This window comes from Ahaetulla prasina, chromosome 2 (genome assembly GCF_028640845.1).
Source record: "Ahaetulla prasina isolate Xishuangbanna chromosome 2, ASM2864084v1, whole genome shotgun sequence".
Taxonomy (NCBI): Eukaryota; Metazoa; Chordata; class Lepidosauria; order Squamata; family Colubridae; genus Ahaetulla; species Ahaetulla prasina.
This window is the reverse complement of record NC_080540.1, coordinates 158,463,116-158,483,350: the sequence shown is the minus strand read 5'-3', so window position 1 is coordinate 158,483,350 and position 20,235 is coordinate 158,463,116. Positions and strand designations below refer to the sequence as shown.

At 42.0% G+C, this 20,235-nt stretch overlaps 1 protein-coding gene across 1 annotated transcript; it reads right to left on the bottom strand.

Annotated features, from left to right (window-relative positions):
• Positions 1–5,645: 5,645 nt before the first annotated feature.
• Positions 5,646–18,924, bottom strand: LOC131190593 (keratin, type II cytoskeletal 7-like). Its single transcript, XM_058167932.1, has 9 exons — positions 18,123–18,924; positions 15,192–15,403; positions 12,545–12,605; positions 11,399–11,494; positions 9,886–10,050; positions 9,638–9,763; positions 7,167–7,387; positions 6,683–6,711; positions 5,646–6,082 (listed from the first exon to the last, which is right to left on the bottom strand). The coding sequence occupies exons 1-9, from the start codon at positions 18,714–18,716 to the stop codon at positions 5,646–5,648; spliced, it is 1,941 nt and encodes a 646-aa protein (XP_058023915.1). The 5' UTR covers positions 18,717–18,924.
• Positions 18,925–20,235: the final 1,311 nt, after the last annotated feature.

Here is a 20,235-nt window from a genome sequence, read left to right as displayed (position 1 = left end):
TTGGTAGATGTGGCTTGGTGGGCATGGCAGGGAAGGATACTGTAAAATCTCCATTCTCTCCCCACTCTAGGGGAAGGTTACTACAAAATCCCCATTTCCTCCCAATCAGCTGGGACTCAGGGGGCAGACAATAGATGAGGATGGGGCCAGTCAGAGGTGGTATTTACTGGTTCTCTGAACTACTCAAAGTTTTTGCTACCAGTTCTCCAGAACCGGTCAGAACCTACTGAATACCGCCTCTGACTTTAACCTTGGATGCTTTGGATTGGCTTCATCCTGTCTTGGCTGTGGGCTGTCTACAAGAGGGATGCTCCATTGTGAAGTCCGCAACCTCTGAAATTGGTGTAAGTGGGACAACTTCAGGTAATGGTAAGCAGGCCATATGGATGAGAACTTATATGATGTGTCAATCCAGCCATTGAGGCTTGCAAACTACTACTGCTGTTCAGAGTGAGACAAAGCTGGAGTAGTATAGCAGCATATTAAAATATAAACCATTTGATCCAGCCACTGCATCACTAAGGACCTCTGGTGGCTCAGGCTGGTAAGACAGTCTGTTATAAACACAGCTGCTTGCAATTACTTGCAGGTTCAAGTCCCACCAGCCCAAGGTTGACTCAGCCTTCCATCCTTTATAAGGTAGGTAAAATGAGGACCCAGATTGTTGGGGGCAATAAGTTGACTTTGTATATAATATACAAATGGATAAAGACTATTGCTAACATAGTGTAAGCCGCCCTGAGTCTTCGGAGAAGGGCGGGATATAAATGCAAATTAAAAAAAACAACTATTCAGAAATCTGGAGGAAGTCAAGAGATACAAACATTCTGTCTCTTTGGTGCCATCTAGTGGTCAATTGACTGACAGCTCCATTATTCACTAGGTCCAGAACTTTGTAGACTTAGAGCACTCCACACCTGAAAACCCCTTTCACATGTCCAGATTCCATTTTTACCTTGCAGCTAAGTTTAGCTGCCATCTAGAGCAGGGGTCCCCAACCTTTCGGACCTCAGGGACCACTAAAATCATAATTTTAAATCCCATGGATCACTAATATGATCTGCCTAATGACCAGCTGGGTGAGCGTGGCAAGATGGTCATGTGGCTGGGTAGGTATGGCCAAATTGATGTCACTCACATCGAGGGGCATCTCACTGGCATCTACTCACCCCTCCCCTGCCAGCCACTCCTTGCCTGCCCATCCGGGCTTCTTAGGGCCCCAACAGGAAGCAGTCGCTGGAGCTCAGCAGCCACCATGAGAAAGAGTTGGCAAAACAGCTGGCTCAGTTCAAATTGGATCTGACCAAGAAGGTGGCTCAGCAGAAGCACCTCACTGAGGACTAGAAGCATAGGCTTTCCAAGCAGAGGGATGACCTGCGGGAGTGCAAGGCCAGGTACTGGCCCCTGGAGGCTCAGCGGGCTGAGATGGTCAGCCAGTTCCAGGCCATGATGCAGTCCCACTAGAACAAGGCCTTCCGGCTCTTCGCCACCAGTGGCATTTCCCTCAAGCTTTCACCCAAAGCCCCACACTAGGAGGCTGAAACAGACCCCAAGTCAGAATTTCTGCCCCTCTCCGACCCGCACAAAAAGACCACAAAGGGGAAACTCTCTGCAGCAACACAAACATTCATTGCACGTATCCGGCCCAGAGGCCATAATTTGAGGACCCCCGATTTAGTGCAATATATAAAATGCAAATATTTTTTCTGGGGACCACCAAATTTTTCTCACGGACCACCAGTGGTCCATGGACCACCAGTTGGTGACCGCTGATCTAGAGGTCATTAGGTCCATAAAGTGACAGCTTTAGAAATCAGAACACCCAACCTTACAAGCACCATCCAGAAACATTTTCCGTATGGTTAATGGCAGCTATTCCTAGGCTTAGAGATGTTCACATTTTAGCGACAATTCATTACAATTCTTTTTTCTTTTTTTACTTTACTAAATATTTACAAACGTAATCAAGAGGAAAAAAACGGAAAGAAAAGTAGGAAAAGAAAAAAAAAGGAAATAGAGAAGAGACCTATAGATATCATGAATAAAACTGAATTTAAAAAATTCAGAGGAACAGAAAAATGTAAGGGGTAAGATTAAAAAGATAAATGGCAGATTTTTTAAATCAAGGGAGGACTATATATGAGATTTAATTTAAATCATTTTTTCTGTAAGTTGTCTATGTGAGTCCTCTGTCTCCCACTAGATGGTGCTAAGTATTGCTAGTTGTTGCAAAGTTGTTCAAAATGTTCTTTGACTTGTTTGCTGGCGTTTTAAGTCACGATTTCCAGGACACAGTCCAGTTTCATTGGTCTGCTGGTAAGCACATCCGAATCATGAAGTCGTGAATGGGGTTCTAATTATCTCACCAAGCTTGTGTTTGATGCAGGGAATCTTGAACCAGCATGCTTCAAAGCTGATCCATCCACTTTTGGTCTCCATGATAAAATAAAGAGGCAGAGATCCTAGGAAGAGTGCAGAGAACAGCAACAAAGATAACAAGGGGTCTTCAGGATAAGTCATAAGATGAAGGGAGCTGGGTAGGTTTAGCTTAACAAAGAGAAGGATTAGAGGTGACATGATAGCTGTCTTCCAGTATTTGAGGGGCTGTCACAGAGATGAGGGGGGGGGTCAATTTATTTTCCACAGAACCTAAAGGCAGGACAAGGAGCAATGGGTGGAAGCTGGTTAAAGAGAAGTCCAATCTGGAACTAAAGAGAAAGTCCCTGACAGTGAGTATAATTAATCAGTGGAATAGCCTGTTTTCTGGAGTTGTGGGTGCTCCATCGCTGGAGGTTGTCAAGAAAAGATTGGACAGCCATTTGTCCCAGATGGAATAAAGTCTTCTGCCTTGGGCAGATAATTGGACTACCTCTAAGTCCCTTCCAGCCCTATTATTCTATGATTCATTTTTCATTAGTATGAATTTTGTTTATGTGTCCTTCCCACAATGTTTCACACGGGAAAATGCAGTATGGTGTGTGCATATGTGTCTGTGTATGTATGTATATAGTGTTAAATTTATATTTACTGACAAGAGAGACTAGTATAGATCTATTTAGTTCTCATCTGCTAGCCATACCCTTCTGGGATTCAAACCTGGGCTTGCTTGCATATTAGGCAGATGTATTAACCTCTAAGCCACAGGTTCTCCTCGCTTTGTCAGCTGTACCGGGGAGAGATTAAGTAGGCTTTTTCCTATCAATATATATATATATAGTATCATGCACCATTTTGTGAGATACAAGTTGCTTCATAGCATTTTCCAGAGCATGTATTTTGACATGCACACCAAGCATTGATTGATTGATGTGAATGATCTCGGTGCCATTTCCCATTTCTTAAAAAAAAAAAAAAAGGCTCAGCTTTATTCACAAATGCAATACAAGCATAGTTGTACAAAAACTTTCGGTGATGCATATGGGAAACAAATGGGGCTTCTGACAGGAAAGTCTTGAATTCTTCTGTTATTTACTCTGTTTTGACCTTGGTCCAATATCCACTGCCAATTATAAATGCTGATAAGAAAATCTTGAAGCCAGAAAGAGTATTTTATTCAGAAAAGCAAGAAGAATTTATTTCTTTAGATAAATAGAGCATAGAATTAATTATTGAATGAATTAAGGCACATTCTCAAGCAAAGAGTAGCACTTGCCTTCCTCATCTCAACATGTAACACAAGAGCATGACAATTTTGGTTGGTTCAGACTGTGGAAGAACGTTTTCTTTAAAATGCAGGCCAGCTCTAACTTGCATGCAGCAGAAAAAGGGGGAGGGGACACAATTTTATGAGCAGAATACACATAAACCCATCTCCAAAAAATTTTTTTCCTGCACTGTGATTTAATCAATGCATCTATGTGTTAATGCATATTACTAACTAATATGGGAAAGGACAGGAAGTGACCTGTGCAGTGGCTATAATGGCAGTTTGTAAATGGACAATAACAACATAAGGAAAGAGTGCTAATGCAATTCACACCTGTATCTCTTAGAAACAAGAACAGTTCATTCTTTCCGCAGAGTAAAAATACTTTTAAAAGATATTGTTCGACCAGAGTAGCTATTCGTAGAACCCAGTCTACATCCTTAAAACCAACATTGTCACCTAAACCTAAAAAGATGAACGGTTGCTCCAAAAGGCTACACACAATTGATCTTTGCACCGTTCATGTTCACAACCTCCCCACATTCTGTTTGCTTTTCCTTGAGTTCTTAATAGAATTCTGGCTCTGATTTTAGCGTAGTATCCAGGCGCATTGCTGCAGCCACTTTAACTCCCTAGGATTCCTGCAGGGAAACCTTGCAAAATGTCCCAGAAATGATTTTTTTTCATAAACTTTTTTTAAGCATAAGAAAGTTAAATAAATATGGGCTAAGCCTCTGCTAGGTTTAACACCTAAGAACAAAGGATTTTTCATGCCAAGAAATTCAGCAAAGCTGCTCGTAGAATACATATTCAAATAACTATTTCCACTGTTTGGTTTCTGCTTTCCAAAAAAAAAAAAAAAAAAGAATCTTGAATTATGTGGCCCCAAAACCTCAGGTGTTACTGTCACCTCCAAGTATTGCTTTTTGTATGGAAAGCTGTAATTTATTCGGATTTAGTTAATTGGTCAGGTATGTAGCATTTAAATGTATAATCAAATTTGAGAAGCATCACACACATTCATTTCAAACATAGGAAGCCATTTTCTTTTCTTCTCATGGTTCAAAGACGCCATCAGAGGTGGTACATTTTAAACATTCTTGGACACCTCAGATTTTTTTACAGCTAAAGAAGGAAATGCTATTTTGTTTGGAAACAACAGCACGAAACATGCAAGACAAAAAAAAAAATCCCCAGTAGTAATGGCAGACAGTTGGACAATAGCCGTGTGTTCACCCACAAGCATGGGATCAGAAATTTGAAGTGTAATTCAGATGTTATTCTTATACTTTACTTTACATTCTCAATACCTGGAACTCCTAGGAAAGGACCGATTGGGTTACCGCAGAGAGAGATGTAATGCATAGCTCTGTTAAAAGGACATATATTTGAAAGACATCAACTGCTGTCTTAGGAATTGTGGGAATATACTATCAAAGGAATATTGGATTTCTGCTAAGTGCTAAGCTACTGGTTTTGATTTTGGAGGGGGGCAGGGGAGTAATTAAATGAGGCTTCTTTATATAAATAGGGAATATTAGCGGGAATACACCTGCTGCTGTTGGATTAATCCTTTTAAAATATCTTCTGAAGAACTCTACTGGTTTGGAAAGTCTTCCCTTTCCTTCCCCACCTCTGTTCCTATCCATGTTTTTCCTAACAGGGCCAACTGACTTCTTATCATTCTAGATATCCTTCACACACACATAAACACACTCGATATTTAGGGTTTTGTGGAGTCCCCCCCCCAAAAAAAAGTGCTTACCAATGCCATTGCTAATCTCATCCCCTGCAGTGACAGGAACAAGGAGTTTCAGAAGCAAACTGGAAAAGCTGTGCCACTGTGCCATTATTCTTACACAGGGAACTTACTGGAAAACTTCCCCCCCTGCAGAAGTTTGGTGAAATTTTCCCTTTCTTGCTTTAATTTTTAGAATTTGTTATACGGGTTTTGCTCGCAATGAGGTGGAAAATGTTGAGATGTTGTTTGTGCCATGTTCTAAAAATGACTGCTGTAATCATCCCCTGAGTATCCTCCACTGCTCTGGATGTTATAGCTACCACTCACAGAAATCCCTCCGGAGCCACCTTTGCTAGAAATCCCGGTAGTTGCAGATATATGTGTTGTGTTTGTGCTGCTGTATCCTCTACTCTTAGAACCATACAATCCACTTCCAGAACTTCCCACATTTGCCAGATCAGAATTCTTAGAAGTAGACGGGACCACGGTAGGGCTACCACTTTGTCCAAACCCAGAGCTTATGGGGGATTTAGAAAGGCTGTCTCCGCTCCTAGGGGTAAGTGCAGGTTTGCTGCCATGATCTCCACTTCTAGGGCTGGATCTTCCACTGCTGTTGAGGTTTCTTTGTCTCCTTCCAATTGTCCCACCATAAGAACGTCCACCAGCTACAGAGAGGTTGGAAGAACCTACAACAGCTATAAGAATGGGGGGGGGGAAACAATGTTGAATAACATTTTTTTTTGTAATCCAAGGATACTCCTACCCTCAAAACGACACTATAGAACAACTAGACACAAGAACAGTTTTCCCCCAAATGCCATCACTCTGCTAAACAAATAATTTCCTCAACACTGTTGAACTATTCACTAAGTCTGCATTACTATTAATCTTCTCATCATTTCGATCACCCATCTCCTCCCACTTATGACTGCATGACTGCAATTTTGTTGCTTGTATCCTTATGATTTATATTGATTGTTTCCTGGTATGATTGCTTATTTGTACCCTATGATTATCATTAAGTGTTGTACTTTATGATTATTGACTAATGTATCTTTTCTTTTTATGTACACTGAGACCATATGCACTAAAGACAAATTTCTTGTGTGTCCAAACACACTTCGCCAATAAAGAATTCTATCTATCTATCTATCTCGCTCGCGCTTGCTCTCGCTCTCGCTCTCCATCCATCCATCCATCCATCCATCCATCCATCCATCCATCCATTTATCTATCTATCTAGGACATCAGGCAATGTTCATGACAATATACATGTGCTTTTCAAAGTTACTTACATATGTTAACAGGAGGAGCATTAGATATCCTGTGGAGAAAAGAGAATGAACAATTATTAATGTCCCAAGAAGCTAGTTCTGTATCCCAGATATCAATACCCACAAAGGAGATGGCTGATGGAGTTTCAAATGTTTTAATATTTTCCCAGCTCATTTTTGATCTTTTAGGACAGCTGGTAGGTTCGAATGCTGTATATTAGTATATTTGCCCTGTGTGTGTTTTTTTTTATCCCCTCTGACCACAATCTAGAACTTATTAAAAGTGAAGAAATGGTCATAAACTGTGAAAAGCCATTTAAATAGCAGCTCTCTCTATCCTGGAAGTATCAGCTGATTCATTCAGTATTTTTTTTTATCACAGCATATTGCAGTCCTGAAATATGACCAGGTGACCTTCCCAAAAGAACATTAACAATCTGTAGCTGTGTGGTTTGTAGGTGTCTTTTTTTTTTTTTTGCCATTTGATTTTTTTTAACCCACTTACCTGTTCTCTTCTCCCTCCAGAAGTGACTTATACATCGCAATCTCGATATCCAAGGGAAGCTTGAGATTCAGCAAGTTCTGGTAATCTCTCAGCAGGCGAGCTAGTTCATCTTTTGAACTCTGCAGGTTGTTCTCCACCTCAGTGAGCTTTAATTTGGCATCTTTCAAAGCATTCTCTCCCCGCTGCTCGTCATCAGCAATAGATGTCTGCAAGGCCTCGATCTTGAAAAGACCCCACCCCCCCCAAAAAAAAGAATGAACTTGGGACAACTTGAGCTTCCTCAGCAGGATGTGGTGGAGGAGAGAAAGGGGGAGTTAAAATGACTGGGGGGTGGGAATAAAAAAGCATGTTTTTTTTCTAAATCAATCAATCAGATGTCTGAGTTTCAATTATCCTTAATGTGCTATCAATTCTTCCAGGGATGAGGACAAAATTGGCCTTTAGGTGGCACCCCAAGAAGAAAAAGAACAGGATGGTAAGTTAAATGTATTTGAAGTGAAATTTAATCATACATTTAATCTGCTGAGTCCCAGTGTCATTCGTCATTTGCCCTGCCTGCAGATTAAAAATGATCATTTGGTAGTATATTTTGGAGGGGCTCTGGGGATCACATTTAGCGATGATAGCCCCTAGGTTTTGCATCCCATTTCAGAATGATCAAGATGTCTGCTAAATTCTTAATACTATATATAGCCAAATCCAATATTGTCTAAATTTGGAAGCCAAGCAGGAACAAGTGTAAGTAAGAACTTGATGGGAGATCTAATGTCATAACCAGTACTGCATGCTTAATCTATAAAATTAACACTGCAAAACTTCCCATTAAATTCACATTTACTTGTTCATAAGATTTAAATGACTATAGCTGCCCGTCCACAAGTGCGTCTCTGGATGGCATTCAATAAAATGAACTAATTAAAACAATCATATAAACAAGATCATAACAGGAGGATATATAATGCAACCACACTTGTGACCTCCCTGTTACCAACAGATCCCAAGGCCTGCTAAAAAGAGATTTCCAAAAGGTCAATAGGATTGGACTTAATATTTGAGGGAGGATGGGCAGTTTAAAAATATGAAATGAAATGTAAATAAATAAATGCATAAATAAATAAATAATCTCAACTGGTGTGGGGGGAGGATGTTCCAGAGGGCAGGTGCCAGGACAAAAAAGGTTCATCTCCCGAGGTCCCATCGGATGCAGCTCCTTAGCATAGGGAACCTATAACATGCCCCTCCTGCTGGACTCGATGGGAAGAGTAGATGTAACTGGGGAGTCCTTCAAACAACTTGTCTTCCTGCCATGTAATGCTTTAAAGGTCAAAACCAGCACCTTCAATTGGAGCTGGAAAGAAACTGGCAACCAATGCAGCTCATGGAGCAGTGACATATACCTTTCTATGGGCACCCATAACTACCTGTGCTGCTCATCCTGCTTCCTTCCTTTCCCAGGATCAGGATTTGATTATGTCCTTAGTTCTTATATACATGCCCAATTCCAGATTTTAAAATCAAAACTGTCAAATGTTATAGATGGATGGATGGATGGATGGATGGATGGATAGATAGATAGATAGATAGATAGATAGATAGATAGATAGATAGATAGATAGATAGATAGATATAGATATAGAGAGACAGAGATAGAGATAGAGATATGTAGATATAGATATAGATATAGATATAGATATAGACATAGACAGTGGTGGGATTCAGCCAGTTCGCACCTATTCGGGAGAACCGGTTGTTAATTTTCTAAGCAGTTCGGAGAACCGGTTGTTGGAAGAAATCTCCTTTTGTTTTTTTCCACTTTACGGGGCTAATCCTGTAAGGAAGGCAGGAAGGAAACATTCTGGAGTTGTTTCTAGCCTCATCTTTATTGCCCTGCTTACAGAAACAGCCTCTCTGGTTAACCGTTATTACATTGTAACAGTGATTGACACTGAGTTGGCCACGCCCACATGGTCACATGACCACCGAGCCACACCTACCCAGCTGGTCATTAGGGCAGAGAACCGGTTGTTATATTATTTGAATCCCACCACTGGATATAGATATAGATATAGATATAGATATAGATATAGATATAGATGGTGGGATTCAAGTAATTTAACAACCGGTTCTCTGCCCTAATGATTTCTTCCAACAACCAGTTTGCCAAACTGCTCAGAAAGTTAACAACTGGTTCTCCCGAAATGGTGTGAACTGGCTGAATCCCACCACCGGATATAGATACAGTTACAGATAAAGATATAGATATAGATATGAGACATCTTTGTAAAGTGTTCTTTGTTCCCTGTGCATTTAGTGCAGAGGTGGGTAATGGATGATCCTTCAGATGTTGGACTTTTTCTGCCTTCACATCAGTGTGACATCAACCCTACTGACGGAAGACAGGTGGGAGTTGTTCAATAGCATCTGGCAGAGCACATTTTTGTCTACTCCAGACTTAGATCAGCTTCTTTTACCTGTTTTTTGGTACTTTCCACTTCATTTTTGCATCTCTGGACCATACGGGTGAGGTCTTGGATTTCGTGACGGCCATTGCTGAGATTGTTGCAATAATGTCCCCATGTGTTCTGTAGCTCTTTATACTGAAATACAGGAGAAGGCCTATGTTTTTTTGTTTGTTGTGGCTTTGTAACTTTAGTTTGTACTAAGGTCAATTAAAAAACACTCATTTCCCTCTAGGGAAAGTAAGTTAAGCCAAGCCTACCTTGTTTTCATACAGAGCATTGACCTCATCCTTGCTCTTCTGGGCAATTTCTTCATACTGAGATCTCACTGAGTGAATTATTCCCTCCATGTCAAGGACTCGACTGTTGTCCATTGACACAATGACATTGGTTTCTTCATTTGCTGCCTGTAAGCTTTCTATTTCCTGTCAAGAAGAAGTTGCAAGGGAATGGATTGATTATCTACAAAACAGATATCAGATTAAGAAATATCAGATTGCCTTTGAATAATTAGGAAGTTATTTTATGTAATGGGGAGGGGGTTGGGAGATGGAAAGCTTTGGATGAGGTTAATTGGATTGGAAGGGAAAATTTTATTCTATGTTTGGTTTATGTATAATAATACCTTGTGATTGACCGGGGAAGCCGGGGGGGGGGGGGAAGGGAGGGGGGAAGGGAGTTTTCTGGGAGGAAGGGGGGAAAATGTTTTTGTTTTTTTAAAACTTTTTCAATAAAAAAAAAAAGAAGAAGTTGCAAGGGATATTGAAAGTAATTCTGAATAATGCAGGAAACTCCTATCCCAAAGGAAGAAGGCATGTTAGAAAGGTTAGCATCTTCTCCTTGGAGCAAATGATCCATTTATCAAATATTGACCTCACCCCATTCCTAAGAGGACCATAAGGGGCGTGCATAAGCGCACAAACGTGCCTACCGTTCCTGTCCTATTGTTTTGTTTTGTTTTTCTTTTCTTTTCTTCTTCCTATATATATATTGATGCTTATACCTCCTAATATTTACTCATATATATGTTTATATACTATATAATCCTTTTTATATGATGTTGTGACAAAATAAAAAAATAAATAAAAATAAATAACATTTCCCTCATCATTTTAGCCCCTCCCCTTGAGACTCTAGAGAAGCCTGTAGTACCATTCATTACCCCTAGGAGGAGCTGGCTTGATTTGCAAGACATGCAACCTATTTCAGCAACAGTGGCAGAAAAGTTTCAGAGGCCACACCAAGCTGTAAGACTTCCATAACTGTATTGTTTAAGTTGAAAGAGCAGTCATGATGCTCAGAAAGAATATCCAGGAGCCTCCCTGGTCCTTTTATAAAATATCACCTGAGGTGGTCACATCACCCTCATAATTATAGGGGCTGATGAGCCTGGAAAGATTCCAGCAAAATAGGATCCGATTCTGCTTTACCTGTCCTTGTAAATTCTTGAACTGTAGATACGAACTTGGTTTATAATTAAAACCTTCCATTATTTTTAGTAGTCAGTAATGATACCCCAACTTTAAGTATTCAGGGAAACTCTTCAAGAGGATTTCCTACAGTGTGTGCAATGGACAAAACTAAGTCCTTTCTCTTCCTTGGATTTTTCTAATACTAACTACTTGGGAGAGAGTTAAAACAAATCAGATTCTCCTCTTTCTTTTGGCCAATTCCTGGTACGAAGTAAAATGAAAGAAAGCAACCCAAGGGAAGCAGAGATCATGAATCTTTTCATTGCAAGAGGAATAAACCACGTATGTGGGGGATCCTTACAGCCTGGAAGACACATCGGATGAAGTTGATCTCCTGTCTCAGGGATTCCACTTTCACTTCTAGATCAACTTTGCTGCTATACCCAGTATCAACATCCTGCAAAGCATGACGGGAAAGTACCATTTAGCTTAATAGAACGAAACTCATTTTTCAAAATATTTCGTTACGTGTCCCCTAAAGATCTTTTCCACATTCTTCACTCATGACATTGATGTGGTTGGTGATCAAATCAACCTTCACTTTCTCATTATTATTATCCAATAGAGGATTTTTCCTAGTCTGGTTCCCCCCCCTCAATATATTGGACAATTAGTCCCATTAAGCCTCTTAATCAGCATTGGCTAGATGGTTTTCTCTTGCAGTACACTGGCATCTCGCCGGTCAACTGCTTTATTGGAAATGCTTCTGGGACCTATCTTGAGAAAAACAAGCATGATTTCCAAGCACTGAAAATTTGAACACCAGCAAAGAGGATTGGGCTGTTTGTCTTATATTTCTTCCTATAGTGATCTCTCAAAATAGACAGAGCATGTCACCATCAACAAGGAACGTTAAGCTAGAACGGATAGGAAAGGAGCATGTCTCCTGATCTCCACTCTATATGCTACAGGGATTAATGACAGAAGAGCACTGAAATATATGTATGTATGTTATGAATGAATGAATGAAGTCAATTTGCACCCTCTCTAAAAATGTTGCAAAGGGGCTCATATTGACCTCAAGTAAATTCCAGACTTTTATTTTTATTGCAATAAACCTATATTCCAGAGGTGCATTTCAGCAGGTTCTGACCAGTTCTGGAGAACTGGTAGCGGAAATTTTAAGTAGTTTGGAGAACCGGTAGTAAAAATTCTGACTGGTCCCGCCGCCATCTATTCTCTGCCTCCCGAGTCCCAGCGGATCAGGAGGAAATGGGAATTTTGCAGTATCCTTCCCCTGGAGTGGGGTGGGAATGGAGATTTGGCAGTATCCTTCTCATGCCACGCCACCAAGCCACGCCCACAGAACCGGTAGTAAAAAAAATTGAAACCCACCACCGCTACATTCCATCTGTTCCAGCATTACAACTGCTCACAAGTGTGTACATATTGGGTGAGGGCTGAATCGTTTTAATTATACTTTTTCCGAGAACTAGAAATATCTAACCTTTTTTAGCAGCACAAAATTATTTTCTGCACCCAGACGGTGGTTGATTTCTTCTTCATACCTTGAGGTTGGAGGGGAGGGGAAAAAAGGGAGATATCGAAGAGCTTGAACAAGCAAATATACACACAAGATATACACAAATCAGTTGAACTGCAAAATTTTGTGTGAATGAATGTCAGGATTGTGGGGGGCGGGCAGGCAGAGTGTGAGCTCAAAGCTTTTGCCTCCTGACCTTTGATACTCTGCTGGAGCAGAATGAGAGGAGAGGGGAGAGGTTTCATTGGCTGGATTAGGATCCTCTCGGTTAGTGTACAGATTTTTTTTTTTTTACATTTATATCCCGCCCTTCTCCGAAGACTCAGGGCGGCTTACATTGTGTAAGGCAATAGTCTCATTCTATTTGTATATTTACAAGTCAACTTATTGCCCCCCCCAACAATCTGGGTCCTCATTTTACCTACCTTATAAAGGATGGAAGGCTGAGTCAACCTTGGGCCTGGTGGGACTCGAGCCTGCAGTAATTGCAGGCAGCTGTGTTTTAATAACAGGCTATCTTACAGCCTGAGCCACCACGGCCCTAATGAATTATCTCAAAGAATCTCTGTTATCTTAAAAGGACAGACTTCAGCCAGCACTTGTCCATCTAACACCAGGTCCACAAACTTTTCCAGATTTGAAGAAGGAAGAGGAGATACTAAGACACACACACAGCATGCTTTGAAAGGTAGAACTTGGTTCCTGAAAAGCTGGGAATCTGGATGCGACCTTCAGCCAGTTCTCCACCACCCCAACCTTTTTCTGTATGAAAGAGAGCGGTGCAAAATGTGCAATAATTTGTAATGCTGCCCAAGTCTGCTCTACAGCCAGACGTTTTTGGTTGGTTAGACTAAGGTCTGCCCTTCACCCTAAGTCCGTGATGGTGAACCTATGGCACTGCGTGGCGGAGGTGGCACGCGGCATCCTCTCTGATGGCACGCGAGCCGTTGCCCCAGTTCAGCTCTGCTGCGCATGCACGGGCACCTCTTGCCAGGCAGCTGGTCTTCGGGCCTCTGCTGCGCATGCGTGGGGGGGCAGGGTGCATGCAGGGGAGGCCACAGGTGCATGTGTGGAGGGCAGGGCATGTGCGGGTGTGGCGCATGTGCGGGGGGAGGGGTGCATGCACAGGACCCATGCACCCATGCATGGGGGCAAGGCGCTGTCAGGCCTGGAAACCATATTAGACTTTAGGGTTCCAGACGCTGCCACATTTTTCCCCTGAGGGGAGGAAGGGGGGCTGAGGGGTATGGTAACATTCTTCAAGCGGTCAAGGTCAGATGGTGTTCACATCTGCAGGAGGAGTGGCGAGAAGATATTTGAATGAACTGGGAGAACGTGGGACCATGTGACCAGCAAAGGGGTTAGGGGGGTGGGACTCTTGGGGTTTGTATGACTGGGAAAAGAATCCGGAAATTCAGTTTTGGAATTTCACTCATCGTGTGCCAGTTTCCTCATGCTAGTAAAGAACTCTGGAAAACAATGGCTTCTGAGTTTTTTTTATGCAGAAGAGGCGCATGCACAGGGACGGGGACACATGCAAGGGGGCATGTGCAGGGTGTCACGTGCACATGCACAGGGCGGGGTGCGTGCATGAGGGCTGCACGCACATTGCATTTTGGGGGTTCGGGTGCACGGCGCAGATTCTCACACACACACACACACACACACACACACACACACACACACACACACATGCTTTGGGCACTCAGTCTGGAAAAGGTTAGCCATCACTGCCATAAGTCAGGGGTCTGCAAACAAGCTTTGCTGGCTGAGGAACTCTGGGAGTTGAAGTCCACGAGTCTTAAAAGAGCCAAGTTTGCAGTCCCCTGCCCTAAGTCATTGGGACTTTGACCAAAACAACAACAACAACAACAACAACAACTAAGAGAATAAATTTTAGAACTAAATAAATAAATAAAGCCAACACAAACTCAACTTTCATTCCTCCCCTTTCAAATTAGCACTGAATTAAATCAACACGATTAAGCACATTGGATATGATTGCCCCTCCCACTTCCCCAGGGCAGGTAGCAATTAACTTCTTCTGTCACATTAGCAATTACAAGCAGGTGGCAATTTGGGGCGGGAACCTGAGAACCACCCTCAAGTTTTTGGAGGGTACACATCGCTCGGGCCTCCAAGTTATGGACTTCTGCTTTAAAGAGATTAGAAACAATACAAGAGATAATAGCCACTGTGCTATACTGGATATTGAGGTCCCTGTCACCCACCCATGGTGGGAAGAAGAAGATCTATATTCAGCCAGGAACTCTGTTGCCCTACAGCAGGGGTCTGCAAACTTGGCTCTTTTAAGACTTGTGGGCTTCAACTCCCAGCTTTGCTGGCTGAGGGACTCTGGGAGTTGAAGTCCACAAGTCTTAAAAGAGCCAACTTTGCAGACCCCTGCCTTACAGCTATCTACAAAGGGCAGAGCCCACCTGACCATGGGTAGCGTGTCTATGCTTGCTACTACAGAACGAAAAGGCAGATCCATATTGAAGAGAGAACGCGATTCCATTTTTTCCAAGGATTCCCCCAACTACTTTTTGACATGGGTGGGCCTTGGGAAGCTGACCTTCTTCCCACCTGCTTCAGCCTCCCACTTGATTACCTGCTTTTGAATTCTTCAACCATATCCTGGAATTTTGACTGCTCCAGTTGCAGCTGTTCCCGCTCGTGCAGCAGCCGCTGCAGGTGCTGCTTCAAGGATGTGGTGTAATTTTCAAAGAGGGGCTGAATGTTGGCCTTTTCCACAGGCTCCTGCTGCTGCAGGCAGTTCCATTTGGTTTCCAGAAGCTTATTCTCTTGCTCCAAGTGCTTGACCTGCAATGAGGAAAATGTCTAGATGTTCTTCTACTGTTTCAGACTATCAACAGATTCTTAGGATCTATATTACATGAGGAAGGTAAAGGAGCACTTTTTGACTGAAAGAAGGATTATTCTTCCTCTTATTGATACTATTGTTTTGGAAAAAAACTAGGCATCACCATTTCATGTCTTGGAATATCTAGATCAGGGGCATCAAACTCCCACACCAGATGCATCACACGCTGGCCATACCCACACTCAGTTTAGCAAATGGGGGGAGTCGCAATATGTCACGTGGCGCCGCCATGACAAGACGAGTTTGACACCCCTGATCTAGAGGATTGAAATCAGCTATGAAAAAAAGGAAGAAGGAAGGAAGGAAGAATAGAATAGAATAGAATAGAATAGAATAGAATAGAATAGAATAGAATAGAATAGAATAGAATAGAATATTTTTATTTATAGACCGCCCTTCTCCCGAAGGACTCAGGGCGGTGTACAGCCAAGAATAAAATACAGAAAGAAAACAACAATACAAAACTAAAAACAACCCTTAAAAAACCTATTTGATATGGCTACTTATAGATAAAATATTACCCTCTAAAATTTACAAAAAATTTAAAATCTATAAAATCAATTTGATAAGCGAGTCCAGCAAGAAGGAAGGAAGGAAGGAAGGAAGGAAGGAAGGAAGGAAGGAAGGAAGGAAGGAAGGAAGGAAGGAAGGAAGGGCACACATCCAAATGTTTACATCACTTCTCTGAGCATCAGTAATGCAAAGTTAACCCCTAAAAATATTCTCAGGTTATTTGAGAATAATTGACTTAAAAGTTGCAGCAATGAATTAGAGAAGGGCAGAATTTCCAATGTATCATTGGAAAAACATGGCAATTTGCAATACTCAGCGCTTGCAATGCCTTCGTCCCTAACTAACTCATACAGGATTCTAACAAAACTTGGATTAGCTGTGACTTTCTGTTGAACACCTTCTACTGGTAGAACTGCTCTGGACTGTGCGTGTGGGAGACAATGGGTCCACTGCAGTCCACACATAGGCAAATGTTGCACAATGTAGGGTAACTCCCCAAAAGATATTGTAGAGCCGTTTCCAGTATAGCATTTGGTTAATCCATCAAAAAGCTGTAAAAAACGGTTGAGAAATACATCTTGACGTGATAAGGAGAAATACAGGCAGTCCTTGTCTTACAACCACAATTAAGCCCCAAATTTAGGTTATAGTAAAGATATTTCTTAAGTGAATTTGGCCCCTTTTACAACTTTTCTTTCCACATTTGTTAAGTGAATCACTGCAGTTGTTAAATTAATAACACGGTTGTTTGACTCTGCTTGTCAGAAGACGCAAAAGGGGATCACATGACCTGGGGACATTGCAACTGTCATAAATGGGAGTCAGTTGCCAAGCATTTGAATTTGATCACGTGACCATGGAGATGCTGCAATGGTCATAAGTCACTTTTTTCAGTGCTGCTGTAACTTTGAACGGTCACTAAATGAACTGTTGTAAGTCGAGGACTACCTGTGTAGCCACAGTCTCAAATCAATTTAATAGTAAATGCATTTTAAAAGTTGAAGCTCTCCAGAGCTATGGATAAGAGCAGTGGTGGGATTCAAGTAATTTAACAACCGGTTCTCTGCCCTAATAATTTCTTCCAGCAACCAGTTTGCCAAACTGCTCAGAAAGTTAACAAACGGTTCTCCCGAAGTGGTGCGAACTGGCTGAATCCCACCACTGGATAAGAGCCTGTAACAGTTAAGGCACCAGGCTGGAAACCAGGAGATGGTGAATTCTAGCCCCACTTTAGACATGAAACCAACCGAGTGACCTTGAGCCAGTCACTCTCTCTCAGCCTTAGGAAAGAGGCAATGGCAATCTATTTCTGAAAAATCTCGACAAGAAAAGGATGGAGAGACTGGTTAAGGCAGCCACCATCAAAAAAACTAACTCAAAGACATACATACAAAATAATAATAATAACCCTCCAAAAATCCTATTTATGGGTGAGTAGGACTGTGCATCACTCCAAAGCCATATGCATGTCCTCCCTGAAAAAGCTCATTGCTTTAAAAAGGATCTCTAACAAGTGGTCCATTGTTGTTGTTTTCCATATACAGGTGAGTCATGGGTTGTGCAAGTTGTAATCATTTGATACTAGATTTAGTGCAAGTTGTAAATGGTTTAGGCTAATATTGAGGCTAGCGCATGCGCAGTTGCCATTTTAGACGGTGCTAAACTTCATGCGTGCAAAATGGAGAAAAGGAAGATGCCATCAGAGGAAAACAACACAAGTTCCAAAAAGAAAAAGAATTTGGTGTAATTGAATCATACAAACACGGCCATAGCAACCCTCATCTGTATTCAATACATAGCAATAGCAATAGCACTTAGACTTATATACCGCTTTACAGTTCTTTACAGCCCTCTCTAAGGATATTTACAGTGTCAGCATATTGCCCCCAACCATCTGGGTCCTCATTTTACCAACCTCGGAAGGATGGAAGGCTGAGTCACCCCTGAGCCTGGTGAGATTTGAACTGCCAAATTAGAGGCACCTGGCAGTCAGAAGAAGTAGCCTGCAGTACTGCACTCTAACCACTGCGCCACCACGGCTTATACTTAGTCCACCTGGTATAAAGAACATTCTATAATTAGAATGCCCCAAAACAGCTTTGTATCAGAACACAACAGACCAGCCTTACCGTTCACTCTTCTCACCTTATCAATGAAGGAGACAAACTTATCGTTCAAGGTTTTGATCTGCTCCCGCTCCTCCTCCTTCACTCGAGAAATCTCTGGATCAATCTGGATCCTAAGAGGCTGCAACAGGTTTGGGTTGACTCGGACTGTGTGGATGCCCCTCCCTTCCCCAAAGCGGCCAAGGGATTCGTAGTTCACACCAAGACCACTTCTGCCGACACTGCCACCCAGACTCCGAGAGCTGTAGCCCTCCAGCCGATAGCGTCTGCCATGACTATTCCCGCCACCGAGACTCTGGCTGCTGAACGCTTCGTGCCTGTGATGGCCACTGCTTTGGTTGCCAGCTGCTCCGGCTTGGCTTTTGGTCCCTGCACCTTGACTGCTATATCCCTCGTTCTTTGAAATTCCACCATCAAAGCCCACCGGCCCAACGCTGTAGCCAAAAGGCGCAGCTCCATAGCCCAGCCCACTACTCAGGTTTGCTCCGGTGTATTTCCTGCTATGATCATGGAGGCGGAAGGAGGACACACTGCTGCCTGCATGGAGCCCACCGCTAGAAATATAATTCCGTCTCCCGTGAAGGGATTTAGAAGTGCAGCATTGCCGGCTCATGATGGCTATGGAAAAGATAGAACCCAAGCGGTTGAAGCAAAGCTGAGCTGCCAACAGAGCTACCAAAGAAGAAGAGAGAGGCTTGGAGAGAGAAGCAAAGTCTTTTCCTGCTCACATCAGGAATTATTCTTTATATACCTTCTGGGATCTGGGCTGGGCTACAAAATACCCATCAGGTTAGGAAGATTATGCTTCCTTTCCTGGGGAAGCATAAATAGTCAACATGCAGGCGCATTTTCTTTTCTTTTTTTTCCCCCAATGTGCAAATGAAAAAGACTTCAAAGAAAAGCTAACGTAATGCGGATGAAATAATCTGAAATGGAAAAATGTTGCTTGGCTTGCATGGCTCTTGATGGTGATCTTGAGTGACCTAATTAAACTGTTTTCCATATGGCAATTAGTCCTTTGCATTTTGCCTCCTGAAACTTTGACATTTCAGCACCTTGTCTCAGGCAAGAGTGAAGATTACCCAGTTTTAGGGCTTCCTACTCAAAGTTACATAAATCGGTAATGCTCCCATTGGACCAAACAAACCCAATAAGGCATCTGTTTCTAACCTCAATGATGCCAAAATGCTGAGACTCTTCTTATGATGTCCCAATGCAAGCTCTACCTTCTTACTTTGTGATGTCACTTGGAAATATGTAAGACACACCGTTTGTTCTACAGTGATACAAAGCACGTGACCCCTGCCTTCCCCATCTCCCACCCTAAGGCTGCCTATGCCAACAAATTGAAGCAAAATAAATATTTCCACAAGATCTCTAGAATTTCCCAGCAATTCCTTGGCGTATTTTAGCCAAAGTTACTATATAAAACTTGAACGAAGACAATCTTTGATCATTTGATACCATCTGTGAAGGAAAGTACATTTCCCCCCCCCAATTCTTTCGAAAGAAATTTATTTTCAAAGATGAGCCCTAGTAACTTACTTCTCTGGTTTTAAATTTGTAATAATTATAATGATTTGATCTTAGAAGTCATAGAATAATGGAGTTGGAAGAGACCTTGGAGATCTTCTTGTCCAACCCCCTGCTCAAGGAGGGATTCCTTACTATTCTGGAAAAATGTTTGTCTAATCTCTTCTTGAAAACCTCTAGTGATGGAACACCCACAAGTTCTGGTGGCAAGCTGTTCCATTGATTAGTTGTTCTCACTGTCAGGAGATTTCTCTTTATTTCTAGGTTGTAGCTCTCTTTAATAGTCTTCCATCCATTGATTCTTATCCTGTCCTCAGGTGCTTTGGAGAATAGGTTGACCCCCTCCTCTCTGTGACAGTCCCTCAAATATTGGAAGACTGCTATCATGTCATCCCCTAGTCCTTCTCTTTGCTAGACTAGACATACCTATCTCCCACATGCATGGTTTAGCCTTCAGACTCCAGTCATATTTGTTCTCATCTCTAGAGCTTCACCATATTTTTTTTGAACTTTTTTGATTTTTATGAACTGATCCTTGTGATATTGAAGGTAATAGAATAGAATTTTTATTGGCCAAGTGTGATTGGACACACAAGGAA

Bases quoted from the DNA above. Each gene is read 5' to 3' on its own strand.
- LOC131190593 (XM_058167932.1), bottom strand. From the start codon at position 18,716: ATGAGCCGGCAATGCTGCACTTCTAAATCCCTTCACGGGAGACGGAAT. The intron at 15,404-18,122 runs GTGAGAAGAGTG...TCCTCATTGCAG, and splicing joins TTGTCTCCTTCATTGATAAG to GTCAAGCACTTGGAGCAAGA. The intron at 9,764-9,885 runs GTAGGCTTGGCT...CCTGTATTTCAG, and splicing joins ATGCTCTGTATGAAAACAAG to TATAAAGAGCTACAGAACAC.